The 15,983-nt window shown below is 43.6% G+C and overlaps 2 protein-coding genes across 7 annotated transcripts in view; one reads left to right on the top strand and one right to left on the bottom strand.

Moving 5' to 3' along the window:
- The window catches only part of DOCK4 (dedicator of cytokinesis 4), a 412,270-nt gene extending 405,283 nt beyond the window's left edge, over positions 1-6,987 (bottom strand). For all 5 annotated transcript variants that reach the window (XM_055314619.1, XM_055314621.1, XM_055314620.1 and 2 more), the window contains exon 1: positions 6,674-6,987. In XM_055314619.1, coding sequence (XP_055170594.1) covers positions 6,674-6,710 — 37 coding nt within the window. In that variant the 5' untranslated portion in view covers positions 6,711-6,987. The remainder of the gene's footprint in view (positions 1-6,673) is intronic.
- A 309-nt stretch (positions 6,988-7,296) lies between these two features.
- ZNF277 (zinc finger protein 277) overlaps positions 7,297-15,983 on the top strand; it is a 108,840-nt gene continuing 100,153 nt past the window's right edge. Inside the window, exon 1 of one of the 2 annotated variants that reach the window (XM_055314700.1) lies at positions 7,297-7,422. In XM_055314700.1, coding sequence (XP_055170675.1) covers positions 7,332-7,422 — 91 coding nt within the window. In that variant the 5' untranslated portion in view covers positions 7,297-7,331. The remainder of the gene's footprint in view (positions 7,423-15,983) is intronic. The other variant, XM_055314701.1, reaches the window with a different exon arrangement.

Raw genomic sequence — 15,983 nt, forward strand, 5'->3', positions numbered from 1 at the left:
GCTGTTTGAGGGATGTACAAATCTTGTTTATCGAAATATTTGTTCATTCTCTTTTTCAACATCCTGTTGGTGAAATCCCACAAACATGCACAATCTGGCATGAGATATTTGCTTGAGAGAGAACTGTCACAGAAATAGAGGTAACTGATGCCTTAGCCAGACAAGGCACTAACGGGAAGCAAGAAAAGACCATAAAATTTAGTTTACTACCAAGTCTGCCTAGACAGGTAATATTTCTTCCTTTAGAGTACCCTGCACCCATATTAATAAAGTGCTCCAAGATGACTGCTCTTTGGAAATTTAGGACCTGTCACCTTAAAATTTAGAATGAACAAGCAGACTACGTAATCAAAGTCAATACAATGAATAAAGTCTTAGCTAGGTCAACCACTTCAATCATCATACATAAACCTAAAAACTCTGTAACTATACTCTTTACTTCAGAGCCTCCCTCCTTAGCTTCAGGCTGACTACCTACCAGCTACTGCCGCCTGAACATTTGACAGGTATGGAAAACTGTAGGTGGCCAAAAGAAGCTCTTAATCTTACACCATAGACCTGCCCTGCCTACAAAAATGCCTCCTATGTTTACCCATTGTTGCAGCCAGAAACCAGGGAGACATCCTAAACTTCTTCCTTTCCCAACTCCCCACATCCAATTATCAAGCCCCGTTGTTTCCCATTTTCTAACCATCTCAGATCCATCTGGTTTTTCACCTTGCAAAGACTGCTAAACTGGTTCCAGTACTACTCTCTCAAGTCATCTACTGCAATAATCTCTCTTTCTCATTTTTAAGCCAGTTTCCTCCTCCAGTAGCAATAATATGCGTGCTTTAAAGTTTCATACTGCTCATATTTCCAACAAAAGTTTTTAAGAAAGAATGTGCTGATAATTTCCATATTGTAACAAAAGAATTATTCTCATCTACGCATTAACTGCATCTTCTCTATATGCTGTACCATCTACAGTTTCAGGCATAGTTGACTGGTGACTCAGGTGGTTAAGAGGCTGACTCTTGATTTCCACTCCAGTTGTGATCTCAGAGAGTGGGATTGAACCCCATGTTGGACTCTGCACTGAGCATGGAGCCTGCTTAAGATTCTCTCCCTCTCTCTCTTAAAAAAAATAAAAACAAAACAAATTAAGGCATAAAGGTGCCTTAAAAAAACACAAAAACAAGTTATACAATCTGCCTCGTTCTTCTAATAATCAGCAAGCAATATGAGAAAAGGCAGAAAATAATGATAGGTGGTAATCCTAAAACTGACAATACTGCTCAGTAGATTTACTATAGTTATTCTTGTTATAGTGGTCAGAAATCATTCTCAAAGGAAATTACATAGAAAACATCCAAAATCGGTCACTAAGTAGTCCATATCGGTCTTTGTCAAGAAGATCCTAGTTGGAAGACACACATGAACTTGAAGAGACAACTTATACAATGCATGTGATGGCTTTGGATAGTTGTTTCACCTTTAATAAGAAATAGTACATTAATAAGGCAGATTTTGACAACACTAAAGGAAAAAAAGCATGGTTACCGAATTCTAAGTCAAAAATAAACACAAATATCTGACTGTTAAAAAACAAAACAAAACCAATGTCATAAATGAACCTGACTAGAAACCCAACAAGAGTTGAGTTCCAGTCCTTCCTATATCATGAATGTAGTATCTAGAGAAGTGTTTTTCAAACTGTGGGTCAGGATGCATTAAGGAGTCATCAAGTTAGCAATGAGCTTTGCTTTTTTTTTTTTTAATTTAATAAAGAATAGAATATCACACAGAGCAAATATCGTTATACTCAATGTGCGTGGGCTGGTGCTGATGGTATTTGTGTATATACATCAAAAGACGAAAGTAGGGATCCCTGGGTGGCGCAGCGGTTTGGCGCCTGCCTTTGGCCCAGGGCGCGATCCTGGAGACCCGGGATGGAATCCCACGTCGGGCTCCCGGTGCATGGAGCCTGCTTCTCCCTCTGCCTGTGTCTCTGCCTCTCTCCCTCTCTCTCTCTCTCTCTCTCTCTCTGTATGACTATCATAAATAAATAATAATAAAAAAGACGAAAGTAAATGTATTTCCTATTATGAATGATATGGATTAATAGGATAAATTTATTTTCTATTCAATGTTCTTCCTAAATAAGATGAACAGGCACTGACATAGAGTAAGTCACTTAATCTCTATGAAGTTCCTTCCATATCCCTTAAATGGAACTTATTGTTCCATTTCAGAGAGTATACCAAAATAAAACAACTTCACAATGTTTTTTCCAACTGTAAAACATGTATCAATATGTTATGGTTACAGTATCTTGGTTGGATTTCCTTAGAGTATGTTTCCCTGTCATATATGCTCACAGCATAAAATCACTATGCTAGAAATTTGGACATCCTGAATCAAAGATAATTCTGAAAATACAGTCTCCTAAGAGTAGAGCTGGAGACAGGAAAGCCTAAAGCTTCTCACAATTTGTATAATCTCCTTCACAGTGCCTATCATACTGCCTCTGGAGTGGGGAGGGGAGGAACTAAAGAGGAAAGGCAGCATAGCATCTCTGTGTTTCTAGGGCCTCGTGAAAGAATCCTCACTTAGTAGAACGGCCAAAAGAGGGAAACATGTTTATAGGCTATTCCCACAGGAGGCCAGCTCAAGAACCTCAGCTGCCATCCTGCTGTCTGCACAGCCCTTCACTGGTACTTGGCCTAGAGATACAAATCATCCTCTTTGCTTCCCATTTAAAGTGTACAATCGGTGCCAGGCTCTAAATGCCACAATTTCAGGCAGCACATCATTATTTATCTATACATGTTATCTGGACACATCATGGTACCACAAATAGGAAACATTTTAAGACACTAGTAGCTAAGAAACTGACAGCAGCTAAGAGGACAGGTACACTCGCTCGTAACACTCCCACACAAGCTACCATTAAAGCACGCTTTTTTAAAGGAAAAGATATCCTAAAGATCCTGTATAACAAGAGAAGGTACCTCTTCCCCTAAAATAAAGGAAGCTTTAGTAGGAATGGGATTCCTACTTGAATGAGTTCAGACCACTTCAAGAGAAATGCAGGACAGGAATAGTTTTGAGGACTCAGTGATACAAGTACTAAATACTTCATTTTTAAAATGACAGTTGTAACCTTCAGATCAGCTTGTTCTGAGTTTTATTTCTTGTCAGGCTCATGAATTTTTTGCACTTATCAATCCAGCACGTAATCTTCCTCCAAGCTTAACCAGGCTCACACATGTTAAACATCTGGCTGGGGTTGAGAGTTGCAGTTTGCAGCTCAGTAAGACACGCTGGCTCACCTGGGAAACTGGTGCATAAATGGATACTGAACAAATAAATACAGAAATGTATCAAAAAAAAAAGAAATGTATCTGCAATGGTCATAAAGTAACTTTCTCTGTGATGAATCCCCAACCCTTTATGGGAGGGGAAGGGAGGTATGGCTGATGAGAGCACGCAGGAACCAGAGTGATCATAAGGAAATTTGTGAGGAGGCTATCAAGAAAGCTTTGGTCACTGCCCATGGAGTTCCTACTAGAGACAGAGTATCAAACAGATTGAAAAATGAACTCTCACCTGGGTTCTGGCAGTCCGCCAGCTCACTTTTGCTTACCTTTGATCTTAGTTAAAAACCATATGGGATGTGTCACAACAAAAGTCTCTTCTTATAACAATCTCTACACCATGGAGATATTTTTCTAACCAAAGGACACATTTGTTTGGAAGAGCTCTCAAGAATTTATACTGGGAAGGACCTTGGATACCATTTGTCTAAAAGACTGGTACTCAGAAAGGCTAAGTGAATTACCTAAGGTCACACAGCTGGCAGCTGTGTCTAGCCTAGGACCAAGAGCTAACCAGAATTTCCCAAGATAAAATATGTCTATCATTGTGCCTACTAATATATTTTTAAAGAGACAAGGTCCCCTATCCCTCAGGACTACAGCTTTATCACTATGCGTTCTAATTCTCTAGAACCAGAACACTTAGGGTTATAAGTACCCATTGTTTTTAAGACCATCCATCAATTGGACGGAGAAGAGAGCGCCCACATGTCAGATTTGAAAAGGTATTGCTATCTCTGATACATCTTAGTACAGGTATGAAATTTAAGTAAGTTTATCCATATTAACAATGTTGTTTCAAATTGAAACGTGTGTATATATAGACACATATATATAAATAAAAACACATAATCACCTCATGTATAATCGATGGTGGGTAAGAAGTATCACTGGAAAAATATACAATTTGCACTAAAACTTGTTATTCCAAGTTACAAAGACTAATTTATTTCGAAGAATGAGGAAGTGAATTACTACTACACCCGATAACAACCAAACATTTTTGCCCATAAAGTATCTCTTCTTCAGTATTTATGAAAACTAGATGAGAAAAGCACATGTACCGACCAAGGTTAAAAAAAAAAAAAATCAACTTGCAAGTATAGACAGCTACAAATAGTGCTCTCCATGGTGAGAAATGAAGTCCACACTTAAGTATCCTAGCAAAATTTTCACCACACACACACACAAATGCACACGCCTAACAGATGGATTCTAAAAAATAACTAAGCATTCCATAAGCCAAATGCTCAAAAATTAATAATAAAAGATTAACATCCCTGTATGTGTGATAGTGTATAAATAAGCAGACCCTTCTGTCCTCATCTCAACCTCCTTTTCCCAATGCTGTACTCACCCTTCCACCTCCCTCTACTCTGCAACCAGATCATAACCACCCAAAAGCAAGGTGTCTGCTGCAGCCCAAAACACTTGACCGATAATATCCGGTTTGCCATTCCAGGAAATCCCAGAGTGTGTTTTAAGCCTCTGCCCAAGGCTTATAAAGAAAGGCGAGAGAAAAACTAATCAATACCAGCACCCAGCTGTGACCTGGCACGTAAAGGAATCAAGAAAATAAATCCCATCCATAATCTGTATAATTTAACACTTGGAAGAAAGCAACATCTGGGATCGACTCCAAGCGGGACAGTGTTGCTGGATGGATCTGTGCCTCTTGCACTGAGTGTTAAACCCAGTGAGTGACCGACCGGGGGCGGGGGGACGCTCCAGTTCCTCACCATTTTAGCAAAGGCAATATAGTTTCCTAGTAAGGGTTAATCCGCTCCAAAAGGAGGTTGAGGGGGTGGTATCAGAAGGAAAATAATAACCACCAACATCTACTCTTTGCCAGTATAGTGCCTGGCAAAGCCACACACACACACACACACACACACACAGTTTAAAGAGAGGGAAAGCTGGAACCCCTTCCCAAAGGTGGATCTAGGGCAAACTATTGTCTTTCAGAACGGTGACAATCAGAATGAAAGCTAATGAAAATATGGGAATGACTGGATCATCCTACGGTCCTTTCAGGGGACTGCAAAGTCCTATCCCCATGCGAAGTTAAAAAAGAAAAAAAAAAAGAAAACCCCCTATGACTCTGATTCCCTGGAAAGCCTTTCCAGATTTTTTAAATAACAGGCAAATTAATTTAGACCATAAGCAGATACCTATACATTGTCTAAATCACTAGCTCTGGACCCAATTTTTTTTTCCTTTCTTTTTAAAAAGTACACCAATCAGCAGGACCCGGCATCACAGGAAATAAAGATCGTTGGTAAAATCCAAAATGCTTTCGCCCTGTTAAACCTTCCGAGGGGTTATAATTGCATTTGGCCGCTGCAGGCTTGTCAGAAGAGCCTGGCTTCTTAATAGCCACAACCCTAAAAGGAGTTAACTGTCAAGGGGGGGGAGGGGGGGACCCAGCTGAAATCAAACAACAAAAACGGGAACTGTAATCAGCCTGAACGGGAGGAGGGAAAGGCAGGGAGACTCCTGTATTCATCAGTCAACATTAATGTCCTTTGTTGTTCACCTTTGCACAGAACAGCGAGCGCTACCCCGCTCCGCGTCCCCGAACCCCAGGGTCGGAGCGCTCCCTTCCCGAGCGCGGCGCCCTGGCCCCGAGGACCCAGGCTTTCCGAGCTCGCCCTCCCCATCCCCACCCCACAGCTGTCCTCCGCCGGCCCCCAGCGCGCTCACCCCGGGCCGGGAGTAAAAACGCTGCTGAGATGCCCGTTCCCCTTGCAAAGCCCAAAGGGGCGCAGATGCTGAAATGTACCGAGCCCCCCCCCCCCCAGCCCAGGATGGGAGCGGGGAAGGAAGCTGGGCTCAGGCTCGGGGGCGAGGACCGAGCCACATCCCGGGGGCAAGGCTCTGCGCCCCCCTTCTGTTTTGGGGGTGTTCGCTCCGCGCGGTAGTTGCTGTCTCCCCCTCCCGCCCGCCCCGGGGAATCGGCGCGGCCCCCTGCCCCTCTGCGGGGAAGAAGGCGAAGGAGGGAGAGGGGAACGCCGCTCGCCCTCCTCTTGCAACTTGACTCACGCGCGCCCCGTCGCCGCTCCAAACTCCGCAGCGGGAGGGCTGGCCGCGCGCCTCCCCGGCCGTCCCGGCGCTCGCGCTCCCGAGCGGGTCGGGCGAGCCCCCGGCGCACGCCCCTCTGCCCGGAGCCAGCTCGCCACAGCCCCAAGCCCGCAGCGCGACGCCACGATCGGGCGTTCGCAGCCCCGCGGAGCGACGGGGGCGCAGGGGCAAGGACGCGCAATGCGCACCGGCTCGGGCCGGCGCGGAATAAAGTTCGCCCCGCCGAGACTCACCCACGCCGTATTTCTCGTGCTCCGTAGGTATCCACATGGCTGACGGCGGCTCCGGGGTCTTCGGGCTTTGTAAATCCCCGCGCCTGCCCCGGCTCGCAACAATGCACCGCTCGCGAGTAGCGGCTGCAACGCTGGAGCCCGGCGGCCCCGCGCGAGAGCTGCGGGCGCTGGGCAAGGTCTGCGCTGGAAGCGCCCGAGCCCGGCGTTGACACCGCGCGGCTGAGGCTGCGCCGCCCGCCGCTCTCCCCGGCGGCGGCTGCTCACAGTCCTCCGACGCGCTCCCGGGGACCCGGCGGCGCAGTCATTGTTCTGATTCACTGAACTAAGCTACACGCCAGGATACTCTCCGGCGCACCCCACCCCCCCCCCCCCGCTTCCCCCCGCCCGCCAGCGCCTCTTCCAGCCCTCCCCGTCCCGGAGCCCCCCGCTGCACGCTGGGAATTGTAGTTCTGCGCCTCTCCATCCCGGAAGGGGGCGTGGTGCTGGCGGCCGGGGGCGGGGACAAGGCTGCGCTCTCCGCGTCCTATTGGTCCAGGACGCGACGGGGAGGCGTGGACGTCGAGGAAACCCCGCGTTGATGGGGAGTTCGCCTCCAGGCGCGTTCCCATTGGTTGCGAGGCCTCCGGGCGCTGCCCGCCCTTTTCTCCGCGGCCGCGTAATGGCTGCTCCCGAGACCCGGGGGGCTGCTGCCCGAGGGGAGGAGGACTGCGAGGGCAACCGTGGCGAAGCCGGGGGTGTCCGTTATGAGGGTGAGTACGGCGCCTCCGAAGCGCAAGAGGCTGGTCCCGCTTTCTCTCCCAGCAGGCGTGAGGCCCCCGGGGCGCGACGGGGCCCCGGGCCGGGCCCAGCCCGACGGGAGGCGGGAGCCGAGGGACGGTGGGATGGAACCGGGACACTCCGCAGCCGGGGAGGCTCCCTGAGCGTCTGCCTTCGGTTCGGAGCTGCCGGCTTCGCGCCCGCTGCCCGGTGGGCGTGTGTCGGGTCACGTTGGCGCCGGTGTGGCGGTCGCTCCGGGATTCGCGGCGCGCCCCTCGCGGTTCCCCGCCGCCGCCGCCGCCGCCGCCGCCGCCGCCGGTGGCCTCGGCCGAGGTAGGTCTCCCCTGTGCGCGGGAGGATTTCCTGCTGCAGACCGGGCGCTCCCCTGCGCTCCGCGCATCCGCTCGGTGGGAGCTGGAGCGGCCTCCGAGGGGACAGACTGTGTGCGGCGCGCAGAGCCCCGGGGGCGATCGCCTGCGCTCGGGCTGAGTCCTCAGGCACTGCCCGCAGAGCAGGTGGAGGATTGGAAGGCGGTTCTGAAAACCGTCACTACGACCTTAGCTCCACTTGTCTTTTAAATTGCCTTCTGATCCGCCGGAGGGATCGGAAAGCAAACTTTGGAAGCCGCCAGCCGATTGTCTTGAGGATGCCTCGAGGCCCTTGTTCTTTTTCCCTTTAGTGCACCCGTCCTTGCCCGCCTCTCTTTCTTTTTTGTCTTTTTTTTTTTAAGATTTTATTATTTATTTATTATTTATTCATGATAGACATAGAGAGAGAGAGAGAGACAGGCAGAGGGAGAAGCAGGCTCCATGCACCGGGAGCCTGACGTGGGATTTGATCCCGGGTCTCCAGGATCGCGCCCTGGGCCAAAGGCAGGCGCCAAACCGCTGCGCCACCCAGGGATCCCCTCTTTTTGGTCTTTTGATGTGTCTAATCTAGCCCAAGTTGTCTTTCTCTTCTCTTGGACATGGTTTGGGGCTTTAAGGTTCTCTGCCCTCGTTTGAGATTTTTTTTTGGGGGGTGGGGTGGGGGGAATGGCTTTTTTGTTTTCACAATTAAATTGACATTTAGTCTTGGGTTTTTCATCTCAGCAGCAGCCCAGAGATAAACTGCAGTTTCTTCCCACTGCCCATCAGTGGAACTACCTACTTTTGAAATTATTTTAATATCTGTACCATTGGTAGGCTCTCCACTTTTTTTTTTTTTTAAGATTTTATTTATTTATTCATGATAGACAGAGAGAGAGAGAGAGGCAGAGACACAGGAGGAGGGAGAAGCAGGCTCCATGCACCGGGAGCCCGACGTGGCACTCGATCCCGGGACTCCAGGATCGCGCCCTGGGCCAAAGGCAGGTGCTGAACCCCTGAGCCACCCAGGGATCCCCGGGCTCTCAACTTTTTTTTTTTTTTTTTTAAGATTTTATTTATTTTTTTCATGAGAAACACAGAGGGAGAGGCAGAGACACAGGCAGAGGGAGAAGCAGGCTCCACAGAAGCAGGCTTCACACAGGGAGCCTGATGTGGGACTCGATCCTGGGACTCTAGGATCACACGCTGAGCCAAAGACAGATGCTTAACCACTGAGCCACCCAGGCATCCCAGCTCTCAACTTTATATAGTTGTAACCACGCCCTAAGCAGTTCATTTAGGGGGTGGGGGGCTCCTACCTGATGGTAAGATACTAAGGTTTTCCAGATTCTCAGAGTTCCAGAGGGCTGCCTTTTTAACATTTAGAGATGAAATGTTTGACGGGTTTATCTCATAGAGTAACTCCTAAAAACGAAAATTGGGAACTCCTTTCCAAAACGTTGTGGAACTTTTAAATATCTTTAGTTACTATAAAAGTTTTTTTTTTTTATGTAAGTTTTCATTATGAATATTTGAAGCCCAGTGGGTATAAGTTAAATGAAAGTTCCTCCACACAGTTTACTCCCACAATAACAACAGTTAAAAGCTCATTGTGTGTTCTTTCTCACGTATTCCTACATGATCGCACATCTATATTGTTCTGATTTTGAAAAATAAAAAAGGACCATTTTCTGGATGCCCTGGTGGCTCAGCGGTTGAGCATCTGCCTTCAACTCAGGGCGTGATCCTGGAGACCCAGGATTGGGTCCCACATCAGGCTCCCTGCATGGAGCCTGCTTCTCCCTCTGCCTGTGTCTCTGCCTCTCTCTCTCTCTCTCTCTCTCTCTCTCTCTCCCCTCTCTCTGTCTCTCATGGATAAATAAATAAAATCTTAAAAAAAAAAAAAAAAGACCATTCTACGTAAGCTGGAAGATCCACAACCTCCTTTTCCCAATGATCTATTATATACACTCTTCCATGTTCGTATGTTTGTTGCTTCATTTTTTTAAAGGACTGTGCCAATTGTTTTCCATAATATGAATTTGCCATATTCACCATTCCTCTGTTAATGAAAGTGCAGTGTGGCTTAGTGAGCAACTTTATATACATATCCTTCCCCTCTCTGTGTGTATTTCTTGAGGAATTGCTGGGTCAAAGGTAACACAAGTTTGAAATTTCAATAGATGTCAGATGTTCCCTTTGAAAGATGACAGCACACAATCCTATCAGTAATATAGGAGTGTCCTTTTCCCATGTGCTTACTTCAAGGAAATCATTAATCAAGGACCGATGTTTAAGTTACTATTGGATTAAATTGAGTAACTGCTATAAAGCTTAATTTTATGTTCCAATTTGTTTTCAACAAAAGTACTGAGCAGCAGTGAATTTGAAGTATCTGTAACCAAAAAAATTCCTCACCCTGGCTTACAGCTGACAAGTGTTCTTACTAATTTGTGGCAGTCATTTGGAGAGCTAATGGTTGAATTTTATGTCATTCTTAGAAGGTAAGGTTGTCATTAAAAATCCCCTTAATAAATTTTGTATCATTCTATAATTTTATCCAGATTCTTTTCTTTTTTCTTTCTTTTTTTTTCAAAAAAAGATTCTATTTATTTATTCATGAGACACAGAGAGAGAGGCAAAGACCTAGGCAGAGGGAGAAGCAGGCTCCTTGCAGGGAGCCTGATGTGAGACTCCATCCCCAGACTGAGATAAAGCCCTGAGCCAAAGGCAGATGCTCAGCCGCTGAGCCACTCAGCATCCCTATCCAGATTCTTTTCAAAGCCTGCAGAGTATGATACAAATTTTGGGTGGAAATAATGATACTAAAAGTATATTCATATTTTTTTGTTAAGCGGTTATTTAGGCCCTCGGGAATCATTTATTTCTTGAAAACTCTCTTTTTTTTTTAAGAGGTTTCACTCTATAGTCTAATTAAAATATCAATCTGTGTGCTTAATATCCCGGGACTGAAGATTTCTACTACAATGTCACTGAGTGGTGTGCAGGCAAGTACAGCACCTTACCTGAGATCTATGCTTCCAGACTTCCTCAGGCTCCATCCTTCTCCAGAAAAATCCCTGATCTTGCACAACACTGCTTTGCATACATGTGAACTATAACTGGGATTTCATATTATCCTCTGAAATTAAGAACAGATAGTAAATAGACTCTAATTTCTCATACTTGGGATGTATTATTTGTATTTTTTTCTTTTGCTGTTTTTAGTTAGAGGCAGTAAGATAACACCTATAGTTTATTAACTGACAGTATTACTTACAGGAAATTCTTCTGATGAAAGTGATTTTTTTTTTTTCTGACAGAATTAACCTTTGTATCCGTATTGTAGTATTCTGACAGAGTTCACGTTTTTCCCTGCACATGGATGGTCAGTAGATGATAATTATAGGAATGCTACTTTGGATTTATAGTGTACTTCCTCTGGAGACCTTATTAACTAATTTGTGATGTCTCTAGAAAGAATGGGAGTAGCAGGTGGTGTCAACTCATTCTTATGTTTATTCTTATTTCAATAAATAGCAACACATCTTAGTTAGAAACCTAGGAAGCATCCTTGATTTCTATCTTGACTTCACGTCCTGAATCTGATCAGTTACTGTCTTATTTTTCTGTGCCTGAAATAATCTTTTGAATTTGTTGTTCTCTTCTTCTCTTTAGCCACTATTCTATTTCTAACCCTCACCGTTGCTGAGAATTACCTGTGTCCCCCACCCTCCAAACTGTGTTCTTAGGGGCCAGAACTTTGACATGTTTGGTTTTGTCTGTCCAACTCTGTCTTGGCACTTTGTCAGTGTTTAATCATTGTTTAACTAGCAATGAATTCTAGCCTGGGTGATTGCAAAATCTTCCTAGTGATCTCTCTGACTCTCGATTTTTCTCTCCTTTAGTCCATATTCCAAAATGCAGATGTGTTCATTGGTCCTCACTTCAAATTTTCAGTGTGATTTCTGATGCTTGTATAATGAGGTCTAAATTCTCCACATGGCTCTAAGGATTCAAATCTGCTTTTCCAGCCTCATCTTCAGTCATCCTGCTTTCCTCCCCATATCTCCATTATCACACTTGCCATATAAAACTGTAGTTATTTATTGGCAACTTTGTCTACCCCAGTAGACTGTGAACTTCTTGAGGGCAAGAGTTGTCTTATTTTACTTTTATACATCCAGTGCTGATCATGAAGTAAACACTCCAACCGTTCAATGGTTAGAATCTGTTTGAAATTTATTCAAAGTACTTAAATGGCTGCTACTTTACACTAGAAATTGAAACCAAATAAAAAACTGAGTATATGTTTCATGCTTGTGAAAGTTATACACACCAACTAGAAAATGCAGATTATGTTATGAAGATGATGTTCTGTCACAGGTAATCATAGTTAACATTTTCACATAGTCTTTTTTAAGTTAGTGTTGTATAGATAATGAATGATTTAAAAAAAAAAATTCCCGGGACACCTGGGTGGCTCAGTGGTTGAACATCTCCCTTTGGCTCAGGGTGTGATCCCAGAGTCCCAGGATCGAGTCCCACATCGGGCTTCCTGCATGGGGCTCTGCCTATGTTTCTGCCTCTGTGTCTCTCATGAATAAATGAATAAAATCTTAAAAAAAAAAAATTCCCATCTGTCCTTAATAACCTTGAACCCATAACTGAATGAATTGGTGCATAGAAATTGAAATCAGTGTTCCATCATCTGCCTGGCGGTTATCTGGTTTTCCACAGGTTGTCATCTTATTTCCAGTGTTGATGCATAAGTCCAGCCTCATACATTTGACATGACAGTGGAAAGAGAACTAGACCCTATCTTGGAAAAACTGTATTTGAATTTCAATTCCAATGTTTAGTAGTTGTGTACAGCTTTATTGCATGTGCTGTTGCATTTATGAAAATATGAATATAATACCTACTTTGCAGAGTTGCTACAATTATTTCATTCAGTTATATATCTATGACAGCATAGCATTTATTTACTGGTACCATCTTGGAATTCAATAAATGTTCTCAGTATAAAGGTATGCCTAAATGAACTATAAAACTGCCTATTGTCTGATTTTCTATTTACTTAGGAAGCAGTCTAAATTGTTTATTGTGTTATAACCAAGGAGAGGCTTAGGAATGTGTTATCTTCATACCCATTCTCACCCCTACTCAGTGCTGCCCCCTCATCTCCAGCTCACCACACATATACCCACATTCAGAGTCAGCAAGAAGCTCAGATAATCTTTCACACTGGGATGGCCTTCCGAGGTACAGGCTAGAGGATGTCATGGAAGAAAAAGAATTATAGAGACCTTGTCTTTCGGGTTTGGTGTAAAACTCTGAAGAGGCCCCCTTCAGAGGATCCTTTATTTTCCTATGAAAAATAGGTGGAAACTGGCTCATAGGATATTAAGAAGAAATGTTATAAAAGAGGATATAATAATAATGGTGGTGCTGTTGAGCAGTAACTGTGCTAAGTATGGTTTCAAATGCTGTCCTAGGTCTTAGGCCATTTCATCCTCACAACATCCCTGAAGTGGATATTCGTATTATCCTTTTTTCATATATAAGTGAGGAAACTTGTGCAAGAGTGGCTTGCACAAGGTCACACAGTAATGGAAAAAGACCTTTTATCCTATTTACTATTATAGTGTTGTCTTATAGAAACTAAATTCCATTGGATAAGGTCAGAAACAGACTTTCCTTAAACATAAATATGTTCCAAAGCTAATGTTACTGTAGAAAGGCTGTGTGGTTACTTACCACCTATAGGCAAGTTAATTAACTTCTGACCCTCAGTTTCTCATCAGTAAAATGGATAATAATCAAATCTGTTTTGCTGGACTGTTGAAATGATAACTGAGGTGATACATATAATAGCCTGGTCTTCAATAAATGGTGACTTATTGTGGACACAGGTGTGGGCTCATCTTTAGCTCGTGTGCCAGAGGTGATACAGGTCATGATTTTGAGTATTACGACCTTAAAGTGTCTTTCCATTTCATGTCCAGGTTCCTGTTGAGAGATTACTTGGAGTATCAGACACAGAATTTACATACACTTTTCATTGTGTTGACAAAGACCTTCCATTCATGCAAAAGAACAGTGCTACCTCCGTAACACATACTCCTATACTTCCCATCTTGAAAAATTGAAGATAATGTTGACCAGGTTTCTACTTTCTTCTAAACCTAAATCCATGAGTAAATAGAAACAAAGTAGTATACCGCCATCTCCAGGGATTGAATCTTTAAATGTTTCTGTTAGCTGTTCTTGAAGAACTTTGCCACAGAATTAGGGTTCAGTTTTGCTACAATTTAATACACTCATCAGACTCTGAATAGATTGACCTTTCATTGACAGCATCTTAAAGAATTGCCATCTCTTGCTGAAACAAGTGTGTTCTTACCTCATTGACTCAAATGTGCATGCAGCTTTTTCCAAAAGTGGTGATGGATTTGACTGATCAGTCTTCTGCCTCTCTTTACATCTCAGCCAATACCCTTTGTGACCAGTGTCATTTATTTGTAAGATAGCCAACTGTAGCTGAGTGCTATTTTTAGCTCTAGGGACCAAGTAAAGTTTCTAGAACCAAACAGGATTTGAACCTTTGCCTCATTTGGGGAGGGGTTGTCAACAATTGACATCATATTTTAGGTGATGTAAGTCAATGTGGGATACATTGAGTAAAAATGTGTGGAAGGAAAAACTGGTTTGAAAGTCTGAAATACTGGACTCTGATCTTGAACTTGCTGCTTTGTAGCAGTGTGAACTTGGGAAATATTATTTAACCTCTTAGTCCCCATTTCATCATGAAAATGCTGCAGTTAACTGCATATCTTATTGGGAGATTGAATGTGAATTCAATTGGGAGTGAAGCAGTGAATATAGGGATGAATGATGCTGCTGATGGAGGTGTCTCACATGAGACTGTGACAGGTCTTTGAAATACGAAAAAAATGGATTCAAAAGTAACTGTCAGATACAACCTATGTGACCTCAAGTCGTTTGACCTCATCATTATGATTACTGCTACTAAAAAAGTCAGTATAACTTTTAACTGATTGCAGACTAATCAACATTAGAATTTGAGTCAAGGCATACCCTTGGATTTATGTAAACCCTTTAGTGTTAGGGACTGTCACATATACCTTGGGATCACTTCATCTTCTACAGTGCCATGCTATGGTGGGATTTGGTGTGGTTGAGTGGTGACTGTGGATTGGCCCCATGCTGGGTCCTACATGGGGCACAAATGAGGAAGAACCCCTGGCTTTATCTGTGGGAACATTTCAATGTAGTTGGTGGGGCTCTACAGTCATATTTTATCAGACTTAATTGGAGCGTCCTTTCTGTTTCCATATCACAGTGTGGGAAGAAGTGGATACATTTGAATCTGCAGTTTGTATGCATTGACTGAGGAGCTGAAAGCTTTTAAATGTGCTTATTTATAAAAGAAAGGAAATTCATGTTCCGGCCTCTGGTTTCTCTAACACTGTCCTCATTTCATGCTATTTCTTCACTGAAAGATGCATCCTCCCCCAAGTAATTAGAGGCCCTGCCTTATAAAAAAAAAAATTTTTTTTTTTAGTGTTTTTATCCAAAAAAGAGATTTGTTTTTTAAGAGAAGGACCTCAGAATTGTAATTGTGGTTATTTAGCACAATCTTCTGTTATGTAACAAGCTGCTATTCACCAGTAATAGCCAATTAAAAAAGAAAATATCTTGTACTACTAATTGTAAGTATCATTATAAAGCAATTAATAACAGGAACTGTTGTTGAACAGTAACATAACAGCAATCAAGCTATCTTTGTTAAAGCAATCTTATACCTAATTTCCACAAATGGAGGAGGGGAGGAGTAGGAAAAGAAGGTGAAAAAGAGCCCGAAAGCCTATTGGAATATTTTACAAACCAGTTCGCAAATGATTTTTGAAAGTTTTATTTATAAATATGCACACGCATAAAGAAAAGCAATGCTAATAACTCACTAAGACTTAGAGGTTTTTTCCTAGCAGCAGTGATCATAGATAGTAGTGTTCCATAAAGAGCTCACTGGACAAAGATCCAGAGACCTGAGTTTTAATCTTATTTCTGCTTCTGACTCTCTGACTTTAGAGAAGTTATTTGCCCTCATGGTTAAGATTTCCTGGTTTGTAAGTGAGGTAATTCATTTATATTAGCATCCTCTCAGCTGCATTTTTCAAATA

The sequence above is a fragment of the Nyctereutes procyonoides genome, unplaced genomic scaffold, assembly GCF_905146905.1.
Source record: "Nyctereutes procyonoides isolate TBG_1078 unplaced genomic scaffold, NYPRO_anot_genome, whole genome shotgun sequence".
NCBI lineage: Eukaryota > Metazoa > Chordata > Mammalia > Carnivora > Canidae > Nyctereutes > Nyctereutes procyonoides.